The sequence below is a fragment of the Bison bison genome, unplaced genomic scaffold (genome assembly GCF_000754665.1).
Source record: "Bison bison bison isolate TAMUID 2011002044 unplaced genomic scaffold, Bison_UMD1.0 scf7180017864474, whole genome shotgun sequence".
NCBI classification, from domain to species: domain Eukaryota; kingdom Metazoa; phylum Chordata; class Mammalia; order Artiodactyla; family Bovidae; genus Bison; species Bison bison.
Genome location: NW_011495035.1, coordinates 9,079,305 through 9,095,211, shown reverse-complemented (window position 1 = coordinate 9,095,211; position 15,907 = coordinate 9,079,305). Strand labels below are relative to the sequence as shown.

The 15,907-nt window shown below is 37.1% G+C and overlaps 1 protein-coding gene across 3 annotated transcripts in view; it reads right to left on the bottom strand.

The window, feature by feature from the left end:
* Positions 1-15,907, bottom strand: part of CNTN4 (contactin 4) — a 999,337-nt gene that overhangs the window by 331,365 nt on the left and 652,065 nt on the right. For all 3 annotated transcript variants that reach the window (XM_010862023.1, XM_010862025.1, XM_010862024.1), the window contains 2 exons: positions 14,288-14,414; positions 6,711-6,886 (listed from right to left, as the gene is read on the bottom strand). In XM_010862023.1, coding sequence (XP_010860325.1) covers positions 6,711-6,886; positions 14,288-14,414 — 303 coding nt within the window. The remainder of the gene's footprint in view (positions 1-6,710; positions 6,887-14,287; positions 14,415-15,907) is intronic.

Sequence of the window (15,907 nt, the reverse complement as noted above, 5' to 3'; positions counted from 1 at the left end):
ACAGTATACTAACGCATATATATGGAATATAGAAAGATGGTAACAATAACCTGGTGTACGAGACAGCAAAAGAGACACTGATGTATAGAACAGCCTTATGGACTCTGTGGGAGAGGGAGTGGGTGGGAAGATTTGGGAGAATGACATTGAAACATGTAAAATATCATGTATGAAATGAGTTGCCAGTCCAGGTTCGATGCAAGATACTGGATGCTTGGGGCTAGTGCACTGGGACGACCCAGAGGGATGGTATGGGGAGGGAGGAGGGAGGAGGGTTCAGGATGGGGAACACATGTATACCTGTGGTGGATTCATTTTGATATTTGGCAAAACTAATACAATTATGTAAAGTTTAAAAATAAAATAAAATTAAAAAAAAAAGAAAGAAAGAAACTGAGGCAGAGAGAAGGACCCTGTCCCAGGTCACAGGGTTATAGAATAAACAATTTCAACCCAGGTACTCTGACCTCAGGACTTACATTCTTATCTCATATACCTAAACTCTTAATAAAGGTTAGTTGTTATTCTTATTTTTAAAAGACAGAAAAGAAGTGGAAAATAGGGGAAAGAGATGAAAAACACAGAGGCAGCTATTTCATCATTTTCTCATGTTAGGAATCGTTCCGTGCTTTTACTAGGAATTATTCTTATGCCTTAAAATTTAATCTTCATAACAATCCTAAGAAAGAAGTATGGCCATCCCACAGCTCGGATGAGAAGTCTCGGTTCTAGCAGCAGTATAAAACACACAAAGTGGAAGGGAGCAATGGACATCGCACTCTGTTTAAACTTAGGCAAAAGAGTATTTCAGCTTCTCAAGCCCACATCCACAAGTTTTAAAATAGTGACTTGGATATTTTGTAAGCCTGTAAGTGTGTATTACAACTTACTTTTAAAATCCATATCTATATGTCAGAGAACAAAATTGCCCTGTTGACTAACTGTGCAAGGTGATTCTCAAGCAGATTTGGGCTGGTATGGCGGTGCTAGTAGTAAAGAACCCACCTGGCAATGCAGGAGACATAAGAGATGTGGGTTCGATCCCTGGGCTGGGAAGATCCCCTGGAGGTGATCGTGGCAACCTACTCCAGTATTCTTGCCTGAAGAATCCCCATGGACGGAGGAGCCTGGTGGACTACAGCCCATAGGGTCGCAAAGAGTTAGGCATTACTCATGCAACTGAACACATATGCACACTTGGTTGGGAAGTCGGTAGTGAGGATGGTGGAGCTAGAGCACTTCTTTCTATATAGATACAGCCTCTGAAAAAAATCCCCACCATGAAGCAGTGAAAAATAATGAACTGAAATTCCTTCCAGTCCTGGCCTGATTTCCTGATTCAGTTGCCTACCTCAGAATTAAAGAACATTCAACTTGCTTTTCCCCTTGCAGGGTGGAGAGCTGAAAGGAAGTTGCTAAACACTTTACTGAAACTATGCATAATCTCAGGCCAGGTTTTCAGGATACAAATCAACTTTGATGGCATTTTTGATGTGCTCAGTACATGAACTTTTTTACTAGGCTAAGGCGTCCCGACCCCAAATACCCTTATCTGGAATTAGGATACCAACTGTCTTCTACACAAGCTCAAGGTAGAAGTATTTGCATCCATCTCCAAAGCACTACCAAAGGAGTGTCAGAAAGTCCTTCAACAGAGTGGTTCAACTCATGTCCCACACATGGCCTGATGACTTTAACATCCAATCCTTATAACTTATTCATTTATTCAACAGTTATTATTGCAAGTTTACTAAATGCCAGGTGCTGGGTAGACCCTGGTAAACTAATCAATCAAGTTTGCTAGCCCAAGGTGAAACACAAGGACTAGATGGTAGAAAGGGCATTGGTAGTCTACCATTAGAAATAGGCTCAGTGACAGATAGAGAAGTGGTGGCTTAATATTGCAGGGGATGGAAAACAAAATGTGCTCCAAATTACATTACAACAGTCTATGCTCATGGAAATGTCCACACCTCAGCAGTTATGCTGTGCCTATTTAATCAAGGAAAGATTTCTGTCCTAAAGATATTGAACTAAGAAAAGTGGAGGTCCTTAGAGACATCATCTCCATTAACTAGAATTTTTGCTTATGTGAATTAATTCATTTTTTAAAATGCTGAATAAAAGAGATTACCAAATTCTGTCTACAAAAGCAGCATGATAATATTTTAAAAATAAACCATAAATGATATCAACCTTATAAGAGTGTCATACAGATAAAATTATAGAAGGTATATAAATGAGATTTGAAGGTAGAACATATTAGATAAAGATGAAGAGTTTTTTTCCTTATAAATCAAAGTGAGTCTAAAGCAGACACAGGACAAGGTGCCCCAGATTAGGAACTGAAGGTGCTGTTCTTTGGCTTTTACTTATTAATTATGTAAGTAACAGTAATGCGGTTATTTCAATCTTTAATTTTTTAAAAAAATATACAAGTCAGGAAAACATTAAGGTCCATTTCAGCCATAAAATCACTTAATTAAAACTGAAGAAATAGTCTCACTTGTGTATTACTGTGCAGTAAGTATGGTCAAAAGACAATATTTTTTTTCCCTCAATGATTATGAAAATGCTTGGGGAGAAGCAAACATTCAGTAACATTCAAAAGATGTGATTGTCATACTTTACCTCATATCACTTAGAAAAAGATATTTTATTCTAAACAATTAAAAACAATTTTTGAAGACAGTCAATGTCTTTTAATTTTTTTAATATAAAAAGGATAGAAAAGAAAGATCTACAAACTACATTAATAATCAAGGTGACAGACTCTAGAAAATGACTGTAAGAGAAAGGATGCAAGTTTACAAAAAAACATGTATCATCCCCCAAATAACCTGTATCATTGAATAGGTAATTAATAAAAGATTTTCTTTATTCCTATATATAAATCATTCTGGACTCTGGAGATACAGAGGGGACAAGATAGTCTCGGCTCTCTCAGAACTTAGATTATATTAAGGGAGTTGAATGGAGAGAAAAAAGAAATACACAAAATTGTTCCATGTCATGGTAAGTCCTAATGATTGAAAAAGATGCTGTTATGTAGAAAAGTAGAGGGCTACAAGAAGACAGACAGAGGACAGGAGAAGAAATGCTAGGAACTGCTTTTTCAGAGACTGTGTCTAGGTTAGACATGCTGCTGCCGCCAAGTGGCTTCAGTCGTGTCCGACTCTGTGTGACCCCATAGACGGCAGCCCACCAGGCTCTCCCGTCCCTGGGATTCTCCAGGCAAGAACACTGGAGTGGGTTGCCATTTCCTTCTCCAATGCATGAACGTGAAAAGTGAAAGTGAAGTCGCTCAGTCATGTCCGACTCTTCTCGACTCTATGGACTGCAGCCCACCAGGCTCCTCCCTCCATGGGATTTTCCATGCAAGACTACTGGAGTAGATTAGACATGCGTGCGTGCTAAATTGCTTCAGTCCTGTCCGACTCTTTTGCGGCCTCACGGACTGTAGCTCACTATGATCCTCTTGCCGTGGGATTCTCCAGGCAAGAATACTGGAATGGGTTGCCATGCCCTCCTCCAGGGGATCTTCCCAACCCAGGGGTCAAATCTGCATTTTTTGCACCAGCAAGCGGGTTCTTCACTACCAGCGTCACCTGGGAGGCCCAGGTGAGACATGGTGCTGTGGAAACTTCTCTTGGGAGGTCACATCTCATTTGAGAACAGAGAATCATAGGAAGTGAGCATGTGAAGGATCAGGAGAAAAGCAAATACGGCAGGGAGAGTGAAAATACCAAGGCCCTGGTGCAAAAGATCATTTGTCATCTTCAAGAAATGAAAATGAGACTATGGTAATGAATTTGAGATTTATTCTAAGTGCAGTACAAGGTGTAATGCAGGAAAGTGGAATGATCTCATTTACATGTTTAAAAGATTACTCTGGCTGTTTTATGATAAATGGTTAGGGAAGAGTAGAGAAGATGCACAGACAGCAGGTATAAGCGGATGTGTAGAAACAGTACATCTTGATTTCCACCAGGCAAAGGTCCTCATCACTCTAAGAACAAGTAGGAGAAACTGGGGTTCAAGTGCAGTATGTTCAGGTAAATTTGTAGCTAACCGAACAAGAGGATGTGAAGGATATTGATTTATAAATTTAATCTTATTTTAGTGGACATTCTCTACTGGCAGGCTGCCCTGTCCAGGTCAACATTTTTTATCAATTATTTGAATGGACACAAGCTTATCACATTTTCTGCTACACTGAACAAGAAGGATAATCAATATGTTAGATTAAAAAAAAAAGATTTAAAACAATTTCAACTGTGATGGAACAAAGAGTCACTACTCAGAAGGTGAATGTAATAGAAGTAAATATAATATTCTGATTTTAGGTAATAAAATAACATGATTGGGGAGCTCTGGATAAATAGCCATTCATGAAAAATCAACCCTCTGATTTTACACAAAATAAAGTTGAAATATGAGATTGGAGCTTTAAAAACGAAAACAAAACCAGTGAGTATCATTGTCAGTCCCATTTGCCAAAAGACACATTTATTTCATAGGATACTACTGTTCCCACTGTCCTCTGCTAAGGTCAAGTACATGCATAGAATTAAGTACATTTCTAAAGGGTCATGCTTGATATATAATTGAGTGTAATTGTGTTGTGAAGAAATTGGTTGTGGATTAAGTACCTAGAGAAGAAAATAAATATGGGACAGGGAGTATGACCATATTTTCAGATTTGAAGCCTAACCAAAATCATAGAGTAAGTACCAGAAATGAAGATGAGAGATTTAAATATCTACTTCAATTTCAAGGACGAGATATTGAACTTGTTTTTGTGTTTTTGCACAGCTAGAGCAACTACAGTTCAGGATGCTTTGTAATGAACTGATGAGTTCTCTATCTTCAGAATTTTTCAAACTGAATGATTATCAACCAAGGATTCTGAGGGTTGTAGGATATTAGGCATGAAGAATGGGGAAAGCAGGGTAGGTGCCAAACTCAGGCCACTCAAATGCAAAATGAGTGGGAGAGCTTTGACTTTGGCTGAACTGTGCTATTTAAACGTGAATGTGTGCCTGCATGCTCAGTCGCATCCGACTCCCTATGGCCCCATGGACTGTAGCCCACTAGGCTCCTCTGTCCATGGAATTTTTAGGCAAGGATACTGGAATGGGTTGCCATTTCCTCTTCCAGGGCATCTTTTCCATCCAGGGATGGAATCCACTTTTCTGTGTCTCCTGCATTAGCAGGTGGATTCTTTACTACTGCACCGCCTGGGAAGCCCCTGTTTAAATGAGTGTAGCTGAATATGAGATTCTGTCTTTCCAATATTTTTGGTAGTAGAAATGTATGGATTTTTACAAAACGAGAGTCTTAAGAATTAGTAATTTATGTTTTAAATGTCATAAATTAGAAAAATGAAAAGTTGCTCCTGGTATGTTAATCTCTTTTCTGGTGCTATTATTATTACTGTTTTTTAAAATTTCCTACACTGTGAAATCCAAAAATAAAAGAAATTTAATATGGAGGTTTCCCTACTCTGGAAGTTTATGATCATTTTCTAAAATGAATCCAAGAAAATCTCCTTGTTAAAAATAAATATAGATATTAGGTTTGTGTTAAACCAAAGGAAATAAACACTTTGGTTCTATACCACTCAATCAGATATACTCTCCTTTTTTTTTCTGCTCACCTTAATTATTTGGAAGATTACCTCAGAAGAAATTCAAAAATAAAATAATCCTGGAGTCCCATATATACCTAATGCTTAGAAAACTCATTTCTCAATTAATAAAAATGCCACCAAATGGCAATAATAGATTAAGCACTGGATATTAGGTATATTTGGTGTTGAGTTTCCCGGGAGGATTTTATTAATGAGACTGTTCTACAGTGTTACTGCCAACAGATTTCGTAATTAGGAAACCTTTGACATTAATGCACTGCTATATCAGTTGGGATTTTACAGAGGGAAACATATAATCATAAGCAAACACATAAATGCTTTAAAATACAGCTGAACAGCCATCCTCTAAGGCGTCTATTTCAAATGTGTACTGATTGCTCTTGCCCGTTGATTTTACTTTCAACTTGCTATTTCTAAATTCCACTATCTTTCCGTATGCTCATAAACTTTTATTAGGCGGTGGTCTTAAGAGATGGCAAATTTGTTTTTGAATGTTCTAAACCAGAAATGCAAAAGGTAAAGCTTTGATTGTCTCTACTTTTTGTTTATGTAATGGCTTTCAAAATGTCCCTTTTCTTTCAAAGAAGAAAAAGAACTAGAGAATTACAGGATTAATACACTACCAAGGTTTTCTCTTTTCCAGCTGTGAGCTTTATGGCTAAATCACTTCACACATTGATTATTAAGTTACTGGCAGTTCCATTGCTTGCTTATACACTCTCCTTAAAATGTGTGTGTGTATAACCTGTTGTATATGTAAACTTTATGTGTATAAATTTGAGTATATGTGAATTTATGTGTATAGAGCATCATGTAACCAAGTTATCATATAGTCAAACTATCTCAACCCTTATAAGTTCAGAAGAATACATCTTCCCATTCAGATTTACCATTTATCCTACAAAAGCGATATTTTGCAAATATTGGAAAAGGTAAAGAAGACCAACATAAATTGAAATCTCTTTGATTTTTTAAGATAAACTGCTTTAAAGGTTGATTGGTACAATGGCACAAAAATTCAAAGTCACATTTGCATTGTGATATAATTGCTACTTACAAGCAAACTGAAGCTTTGCTTCTCTGCTAACAATTGTTCCAAACGAGTTTGTTGCTATGCACTGGTACATTCCAGCATCTTGGGTTTTATTGGGGTTATTGATCAACAAGCTGCCTTCAACAACACTGTAGCGGAAATCCATACCAATGTCAACATCTGTTCCATTTAACTTCCACCTATAGTATAAAAATGCCAGGAGATAAAGTCTTGTAATATTAAATAATATTTCTAAATTGTATAAAGTATATATAAAAAAATTACAAATAGCATGAAATATCATCTGTGACTTTTTTTTTAAACCACAGTTAAAAAAAAATTAGAAAAGCTCTACATAGAAATGGTGTCAATACAAATGTTTATGACATGAGCACATCCTTTTTAGGTAAACTGATATTAAAATTTTAACACCTGTTTTTATGGCTATTTACAGTGCTACAGACACTTCACTCCTTTTTTTCTTTTTTGGAAATTTCCCATAGCATCTTGTATAAGCATCTTCAAATAGCACTCCTCAGTAAAAGTTCTTTTTCTGGTTTGCAGTCATTCTTTAATAGGTCTATAGAGATAACAGAATACCCCACTTTCGGGTAGTTGGCTGAGTATTTGATGAAATTGCAGCAGATTTGCTTTGACTTGGTCCTTAATATGACTGAAATGGCTGACTACAAAGCAGAAGAATTCTATTGATCTAGAGCTGTCTTAGGAACCAAACTAGCCTTAATCGTGTATCACTTTGAAGATCTCCTTAGCTACTGGCACTCAAACATCAATCAACCAGCCCAATAAACTGTAGACTGGGCCATTAGGTAACAGATACAAAGAGGGTTTTGTTGTTTTCCTGTTTGCTTACTCAGATCATCTGAATCTGAGTACACAGTCTGGCCCAATAAATAAGTTTTAGTGGGACTCACACATTTAAACAGCAAGACTTTAGTAAAAAATCTACTTTTCACTTCCTTTCTTTTTTTCTAAACAGCCAATAACATTCCAGAGAGAGCTTATTTTAACCAAAGGGTCTTTCAGTAAGTTGTTTTAATATGTACAAACTTTCAAACTAATATAATACAATGACTATCTTGTTTTTTTCCCTCTTCTTTCCCCACTATCCTACAAAAAATATTGGCTTGACCAAAAAGTTCATTTGGGTTTTCCCATAACATCTTACAGAAGAGCCCAAATGCACCTTTTGGTTAAACCCAAATCAGGTAATGAAAACAGTATAGTCAGAGTATCTGAATTATCATCAATAGTTTCCTAGGAGCAGTCACACTAGGGACCAAAAATAAAGCAAGACTAGAGCACAAAGAAAATTGATCAGAAACAATAACAGGACTAAAGAGTGAGAAACAGTCATTTTATTTTCTTCAAACAAACAAACAAAAAACACAATATTTAAATGTGTGCATATACATATATACTCATTGTGCACCCTCTTATAACAATTCTGGGGCACTCGGGCTGGTGTGCATCATGTAAAAGGATTTAAATGAAAAAATGAAAGGTCAGTTGCTTTCAGATTTTGGATACTGGTTATCAACAAAAAAATGTTAGGGTGAGTGCTTTTTTTCCACCAAGATGTCTCTCACACTACAATCTTAAACCACACGTTTTCTAATGAAGTCTTCCTCAATATCCTTGGTCAAGATAAATCCCAGCTCCCCCCAACCTCCTATGGGATTCTCCTTACTTGTTTAGGTGGGCATTCTGCCTTCCCTTCAGCTAGTTTGCCTGTATCAAGCCCTGTCAGTCATTTAGAACTTGACACTCAATGTTCTCAATCAGTGCTTATGATATTTCACTAAATATTTTACTTCTTGGCTGGATATTTTAGCTGTGTGCGTACAAAACTTATGAAGCATCCTAGCCTACCACAGCATAAGGGTGTATGTTTGTTCAAGTCTGTGTCTTTGAAAAGCGAAAATACAGAAACATGAGGGGTGGGAAAGGTGGACCTGATCGGGAAATGGAACATAACTCTTTATGTGTTTGTTTATAAGAAGATGGGTATTAGAAATTGAAACTGTTCTTAAGCTTGACAGTAATTCTGTGTTCTGACACAGACAAGAAAGTAATAAGCAATAAAAAGAGAACAGCCAGGTTATATCCTAGCATGTCTATATGCTCATGAATCTCCAGAGCAGACTGGCTGCCCTAGATATTTTTTGAGTCACCTGGTCACATTTCTATCATAATTCTCGCTTCAAATGATAGTTGAGCAATTTAATATGACAAATCTAAAAGCTCAAAGAGGAAATTGCAATATAACGTGAGCCACAAGCAGAGTATGGAACTCAGGAATGAGACCACGTGAGTCTTTTTAGAAAAGTCTTGGTAGGGATAATGAGAACACCTCTGCGGGTCTGTCTACACATGTCATCTCAACTTAAATGTTCCGTAGAAAGTCCATTAATCTACTTTATTACCCGCTTTTACGTACAATGCATTATTTAGAAAATAAAGCACTTGCTGTGAAATGCAGCTGAGTCTCCTTTACAAAGCCCTATACCAAGTTTTATTGCAATGCAGTCACTATTCATTCCAATTGAATGGGGACTGCACTGAATTCCTTATCTTATTCCATACTGAAACAGTCTTGAAAAAGTCACAATTTATTTTCAGTTTTTGAGGAGTCTTTTAAGAACTGCTCATAGAGAGGTTTGCTTATTTGGCACACAGAGATTTTCCCAAGGGCCAAGGCAAATGGGTGAGTCTCATAAGCTGGTTTCTGCATCACTTGGGGAAACACAACACCATCCTCTTCAGAGAGGGGTCTGTGCACAACCAAACACTGTGAAGCTCTGGAAGGTACCATTTTTCAGATCTTAGTGGGAAGCTATCTATGGGACGTATTGTAGCAAAACATCCCCTTTTCTTTGTTCACTATTTCAAATTGGCAGCTAAGAAGGGGAAGGACCTTTCTGACCTGGAATCTGTAGTCTGCAAACCAAGCTGAATACTAACTTCACAGTAAAAGTACTTCCATTGAGTACTTGACCATCCTTTCTGACGGGAAAGGGAGGCTGAGAGTCATAGGTCATGTCACGTTTCCTCAGGGAACTTTAATACAAGGCAAGTGTGCACACGCCAAAACTTCTTAAGGTTTTCTGGGTCTGAGTCAATCCTTTCAAAATTGAGGGGCAGGAAACAGTGAAAAGACAAGGCTCTGTTCAGCGAATAAACACAAAGAAGAGAGGCCAATCGGGGTGCTTGAGGGAAAAGCCTAATGGCAAAGATCCCCATGGAGAAATCACCTTGAATTTCTCCCATGAATTTCTCCCCCTCAAAGTCAGCCTGAGCCCAGATAAAGTTCAGCCAGAAAGATGCTGAAAATATCTGATCTCTCCATTCTTTCTCTTGCTCTTTCCTTCAACAAAAGGGAGTTTTTTAGCTCCTAGGTACCAATGAGCTATTATTTCATAAGAAACTGCCGAAGGTATAATAAAGGAAAAGAAACCTAGCGCATGTGATTAAAAGTTTTCTTCTCAGTGTTTCCCAGCAATCTTTAAAAACATAATAGGTTTCTGTTCCTCTGCTTGTTTTAAATAACAAAGCAAGCCCCTATATCTAGAAGTACAATGTTACAAAGGCAGAGTTAATTAAAGGTCACAGTTTGGGGAGAAACAAAGCAGCAACTTGCCAAATTCTGCTGCAAATTTTGTTTTCATTTATTGTTCACATTTGAACTTACACTTGGTGATGTACTAAGAACTGGGGGCCATTATATCATCATTTATGTGTATAGGAAACTTTCCCTCTTGCATTTATTTATTTATGTATTTTTACTACATAAAGCATTAAAAAAACTATTTGATATAGCTTTGAATTCAACTTAATATAGGGAGAATAACTACATATTCTGATTTGTCCAGGGCAGTTCTGAGTATACACTTACTGTCCTAGATAATTATTAACAACGGCCTTTCGCTCTCATAAGTGTCCTGGTTTGGATGATAAAATACATGTTCATCCTAATTATATGGTCTATTGGAGAGGGTTTTGTTTTCTTTCTAGAATATATTTCCTTTTTCCATCCCTATGACAAAAGATCTTTAGCTCTAAATTCAGTTAAGTATCTCCTTTTCTGGGAAACTTTTATTGATATGCTCCCTCTCATTCCTGAAGAAGACCTTCTTTCCTCAGGATACCCTAGAACCTGGACGTTCTTTTCTCACACTTAACCTTGTACTTCCTTCTCTAGGCACTCACCACCAAAGTATACTACTTGAACATGTATGTAGCTTATTCAGCTTTGAATTCTTCAACCCTAGCATGGTACTGGAACATTGCAGCTGCTTAATATGGTGGTTTAAACACCTTTCCTAAAGGATGTATTTTTTAGAATCCTAATATACACCCTAGTTCAAAGCAGAACTACCGTGAAGGAATCTAGTGTGGAAACCCTACATAATTCAGCCAGGGTCATTCCTGAGTCAACTCCATGGACTAGACTTCAGTCTGAAATATCAGTGGAGTGGTCCAATGAATAATGCTATGTTTGATGAATAAATGAACTGGCATACAAACTAAACTGTAAAATAATTTCTACTATGTTAATGCCAGCATCCTTCCAATCTGAAAACTATCTACCTCAGCTCAAATTCTTCTTCTATAACTCTTGGATGATTCCAATCTCTTCTTCACCTAAACTGTGATACACATGCCATATACTCTTTTGGTTTTCACATACTACCACATATTGATTATTAGCTTAAGGTTTATATCACTAAATGTGAATAGAGACAAAATTATATTTATAAGATACATGTAAGTTATAAAGAATCACAGGACAATAAAGATCTCTAAGAAAAAGAATATTACTTTTGAAGTCTCCTATATCCATTTTCATTCCAATCATTTCCCTCTCAATGGTTCATGATAACTTCGAATTTTTGCTATTTCATTCTTTTGATTTTCTTTATGATTTTATCATGTATGCTAGTATCCTTATCTATCCTCTATCTTACCTGCTTTAGAACTTAATAAATACAGGATTATACTCTTTGTATTTTTTTGTGACTTGCTTTGTTTACTCAAAGTTATGTTCCTATGATCATGTTGTTGTAGCTCTAGTTCATTCATTTTCACTACTTCATTAGGTTACCTTGTATGAACATGCCAGGTTATATTCAGTATACTACTTATGCTAAATTTGTTCTTGCAAATTTCTGTCAGTCTGATGAGTTTGAAAGGGTCTGTCATTTTAGTTTTAGTTTATACATTTCTATTTATTAATGGGGGCTATTTATTCTCTGGTGGCTCAGACAGTAAAGGGTAAAGAATTCACCTGCAATGCAGGAGACCTGGGTTCAATCCTTGGTTTGGGACAATCCCCTGGAGGAGGAAGGCATGGCAATGCACTCCAGTATTCTTGCTTGGAGAATTCCCATGGACAAAGAGCCTGGCGGGCTACAGTCCATGGGGTTGCAAAGAGTCGGACATGACTGACTAAGCACACACAGGGCGCATTTACTAATGGTAATCTTATTGTATGTTTAATGGATATTTAATAGTCTTTTCTAAGAAGTACCTGATCAAGTCTTTTGGTAAAGTTTTAATTAGGTTGGAAGTCTGTTACCTTTTGATTTGTAGGAATTCTTTAAATAGTTCAGACTTTGTAAATAATTGCTATTGCTAAGTCACTTCAGTTGTGTCCGACTCTGTGCGACCCCATAGACAGCAGCCCACCAGGCTCCCCCGTCCCTGGGATTCTCCAGGCAAGAACACTGGAGTGGGTTGCTATTTCCTTCTCCAATGCATGAAAGGGAAAAGTGAAAGTGAAGTCGCTCAGTCGTGTCCGACTCTTAGCGACCCCATGGACTGCAGCCTACCAGGCTCCTCCACCCATGGGATTTTCCAGGCAAGAGTACTGGAGTGGGGTGCCATTGCCTTCTCCGTTGTAAATAATATGTATCACAAATATCTTCTCCCAGTTGGAAGCTTATAATTTTACTCATCCCAGTATATTCTGCTGAACAGCAATATTTAACATTAGTGAAGTTAAATATTTTCTTCTATGATTTGTTCTTTTGGTTATAATTGAATTTTTTTCTTCCCACTAAAGTCTTAAATATGCATGCCTATTTCCTTTGAAACATTTTACAAATTTCACATGTTGGTCTTCTATTCACTCGGAATTGACCCTTGTGTACGCTGTGAGGTAGGGATCCAACTTTAGTTCATATTTTTAACCATACAGATTCCATTGTGCAGTATCTTTTCAATTTATTTCTAATATTGTCATGACTTTTAAATTTTATCTTTTAATCTTCACAAGATAGTATGCTTTTACTATTTTTGTTGTTTAGTGCAATTGGTTTTTATGTGGAAATACTAACCTTTACCATTTGCTTTACTTATCATTCACTCTTGTATCTAAAGGCAATCTACCTGGGATTATTTTTATTCTGTTTGAAGTATATCTTTCAGAATTTTCTTTAGGCAGGGTCTGCTGGAGTCAAACTTCAGTTTCTGTCTACCTAAAAACTAATTTACTTTGTTCTTCTTTATAAAAAGTATTTCTGCTATACAAAAATTTTATAGTTAATTTCTCTCAGCATATTGAAGATTCTGTCTTCTCTTTTGCTTTTTTTGTTGCTACTGATAAGTCAGCTGCTGGTTTAATTGTCATCTCTTTGAAAGTTAGCTGTATTACAACTGTGGCCTACGTTTACGATCATGTCTTCGAGTTAAGTGTTTTCTGTTTCATCATGATAACTCTATATAGGGCTTTATTTTTGTTTGCACTGCTTGAAATTCATTAGGTTTACTAAATCTGTAGATTTGAATGTTTAATTAGCTTTGGGAAATTCTTAGTTTTCTCCTTAAATAATGCTTCTGCCTATTTTTTTTTCATTCCTTATGGAATTCTGATTAGATATGTGAAAGTTTTTGCTTAATCTCTTCTCTATCACATTTTGCTCCTCTTATCTGCTGCTTTTAGACAATTTCTTCAGATATATCTTGCACTTTACTAATTCCCTTTTCAGCTATGCTTCATCTCTTACTAAAATCATGTAGTGCCAAGGTTTAAAATAGGTGATTAATTTTGCTTTTCAGTCCTTTGGGAGGCAAGGCTACTTCTTTTATATTCACCATACGATTATATTCTGGAAGGTTTTCTCATGTTAGATTCTCCAGTTGGTTGAGGCTAGGCCTTGTCTTGTGATCCTAGTCCCCCGTGAAACTACAAAATCCAAAGCTACAATTCATATAGTTCATCAAGGTCAAAAATGATTTTAGTGTTCAGTTTGCTTCTTTGGGTTCCAGATCATTTACTAAATATTCCCTACTTTCCTGACAGTTTATTGATGCGTTTTTAAAAGATGTTTTTAAAAAATATGTTAAGTAATGTTAAGGCTTTCAGTGAAATGGTCAATTAGGATATTTAATTTCTAGCATTGTCAGAAACAAAGTTGGGTACTAAACTGTTCATGAATATGAGTGTCTCTTTAGCATCTCAGGATATCCAATGATGTCTGTCTAAAGGCTCTTTATGTAAGCAGCACTCCGTAAGTATTTGTTGATTTTACTAATAGAAAGTGATATGCATGGTAACACATGCTTTTAAGTCAACAAACCTGATGTGAGGTTTTGGATTCCCTTTAACTTCACAACTGAGCTTCACTTTTTTCTCCTCAGAGTCCACAGGAAACATTACATGACTCGGTTCTTGAATGAAAATTGGACCATGCAGTGTGTAGTCATCTGAAATAAGAAAAGAAAATGTCCCAAAATGAACATATTCCTGATAGGGAGAATTACAGGAAATAACAACGAAATAAAAATAAAAGAGGTAAACAAACAAAAAATAGTAATACACGACAGATTCAGTCCAGCCTCTGGATGACATTTCCTAATGAAGAGTAATCTTTGTGAATTATGAAGCAGTAATACAGACTCTCATGTTTCATAATGATGACTTATTTTACCAACAAATTCCAGAACCAAAATGGCTTGGCATTCCCTTTTCTCTTCTCCACTTCTTACTGTTCTATCCAACCCTAGTTCAGCCTCTGATTTTGTTCACCTTTTGTGCCTCCTACATGCCTTTAGTGTGGCTGTCATCCTGGAAGGCTGTCTAATGTCACAAAGCTAAAATGTTTCTCCTCTGTAACGGGATAACATAGTTGGAAGTAAGCCATAATGATTTCGTAAGTACATTAATAATGAGAAGCACCAGTATACTGCTAAAATATGTATAAAACTTTTAGAAATTGCATACATAGGTAAATAAAGAATAACCTAGAGTCATGACGCTCAAATTATGCTTGGCAAATGAATACTTTTTTTAACCTGTTATGAACTAATACATGGGGGCACTTGTGTACATATCACACGCTGGGACTGACTCAGGACATAAGTTCAGTTACAGCCAGACTAGTCTATTTCAACTTCAAAGAGGCTTGAGTATATTAATACAAATGAGGTATGAATTTCTAAATTCTCAATAGCAGAGGATGCACAAAATTTATTGTCATGGAGCTGCAAAGTTCAAAGAATGGAATAATCAACAAACAAGATTTGAAGTAACAATGTAGTGTGCATATACTCCTAGAGCAAACACCTAATAAATATTGGTCAAAACACACCTCATCACTGAAACCTTGCACAAAGCCTCGGGTCCTTGACTTTTGAAGTAAGAGCCTGTGTGCATTCGTGCTTAGTCATGCCCATGGACTGTAGCCCGCCAGGCTCCTCTGTCCATGGGATTTCCCAGGCAAGAACATTGGAGTGGGTTGCCATTCCCTTTCCCAGGGGATCTTCCCAATCCAGGGACCAAACCCACATCACGTGCATTTCCTGCTTTGAAAGATGAGTTGTTTATTCACCAGTTCCATCTTTGCCTGCCAGTGCCAGAGATGCAACAGACATGGGTTTGATTCCTGGGTCAGGAAGATCCCCTGAAGTGGGGCATGGCAATCCACTCCAGTATTCTTGCCTGGGAAATCCCGTGGACAGAGGAGCCTGGCCATTTACAATCCACAGGGTAGTAAAGAATCAGACACAATTGAAGTGACTTAGCATGCATATGGAGAAGGCAATGGCACCCCACTCCAGTACTCTTGCCTGGAAAATCCCGTGGACAGAGGAGCCTGGTAGGTTCCAGTCCATGGGGTCGATAAGAGTCAGACATGACTGAGTGACTTCACTTTCACTTTTCACTTTCATGCATTGGAGAAGGAAATGGCAACCCACTA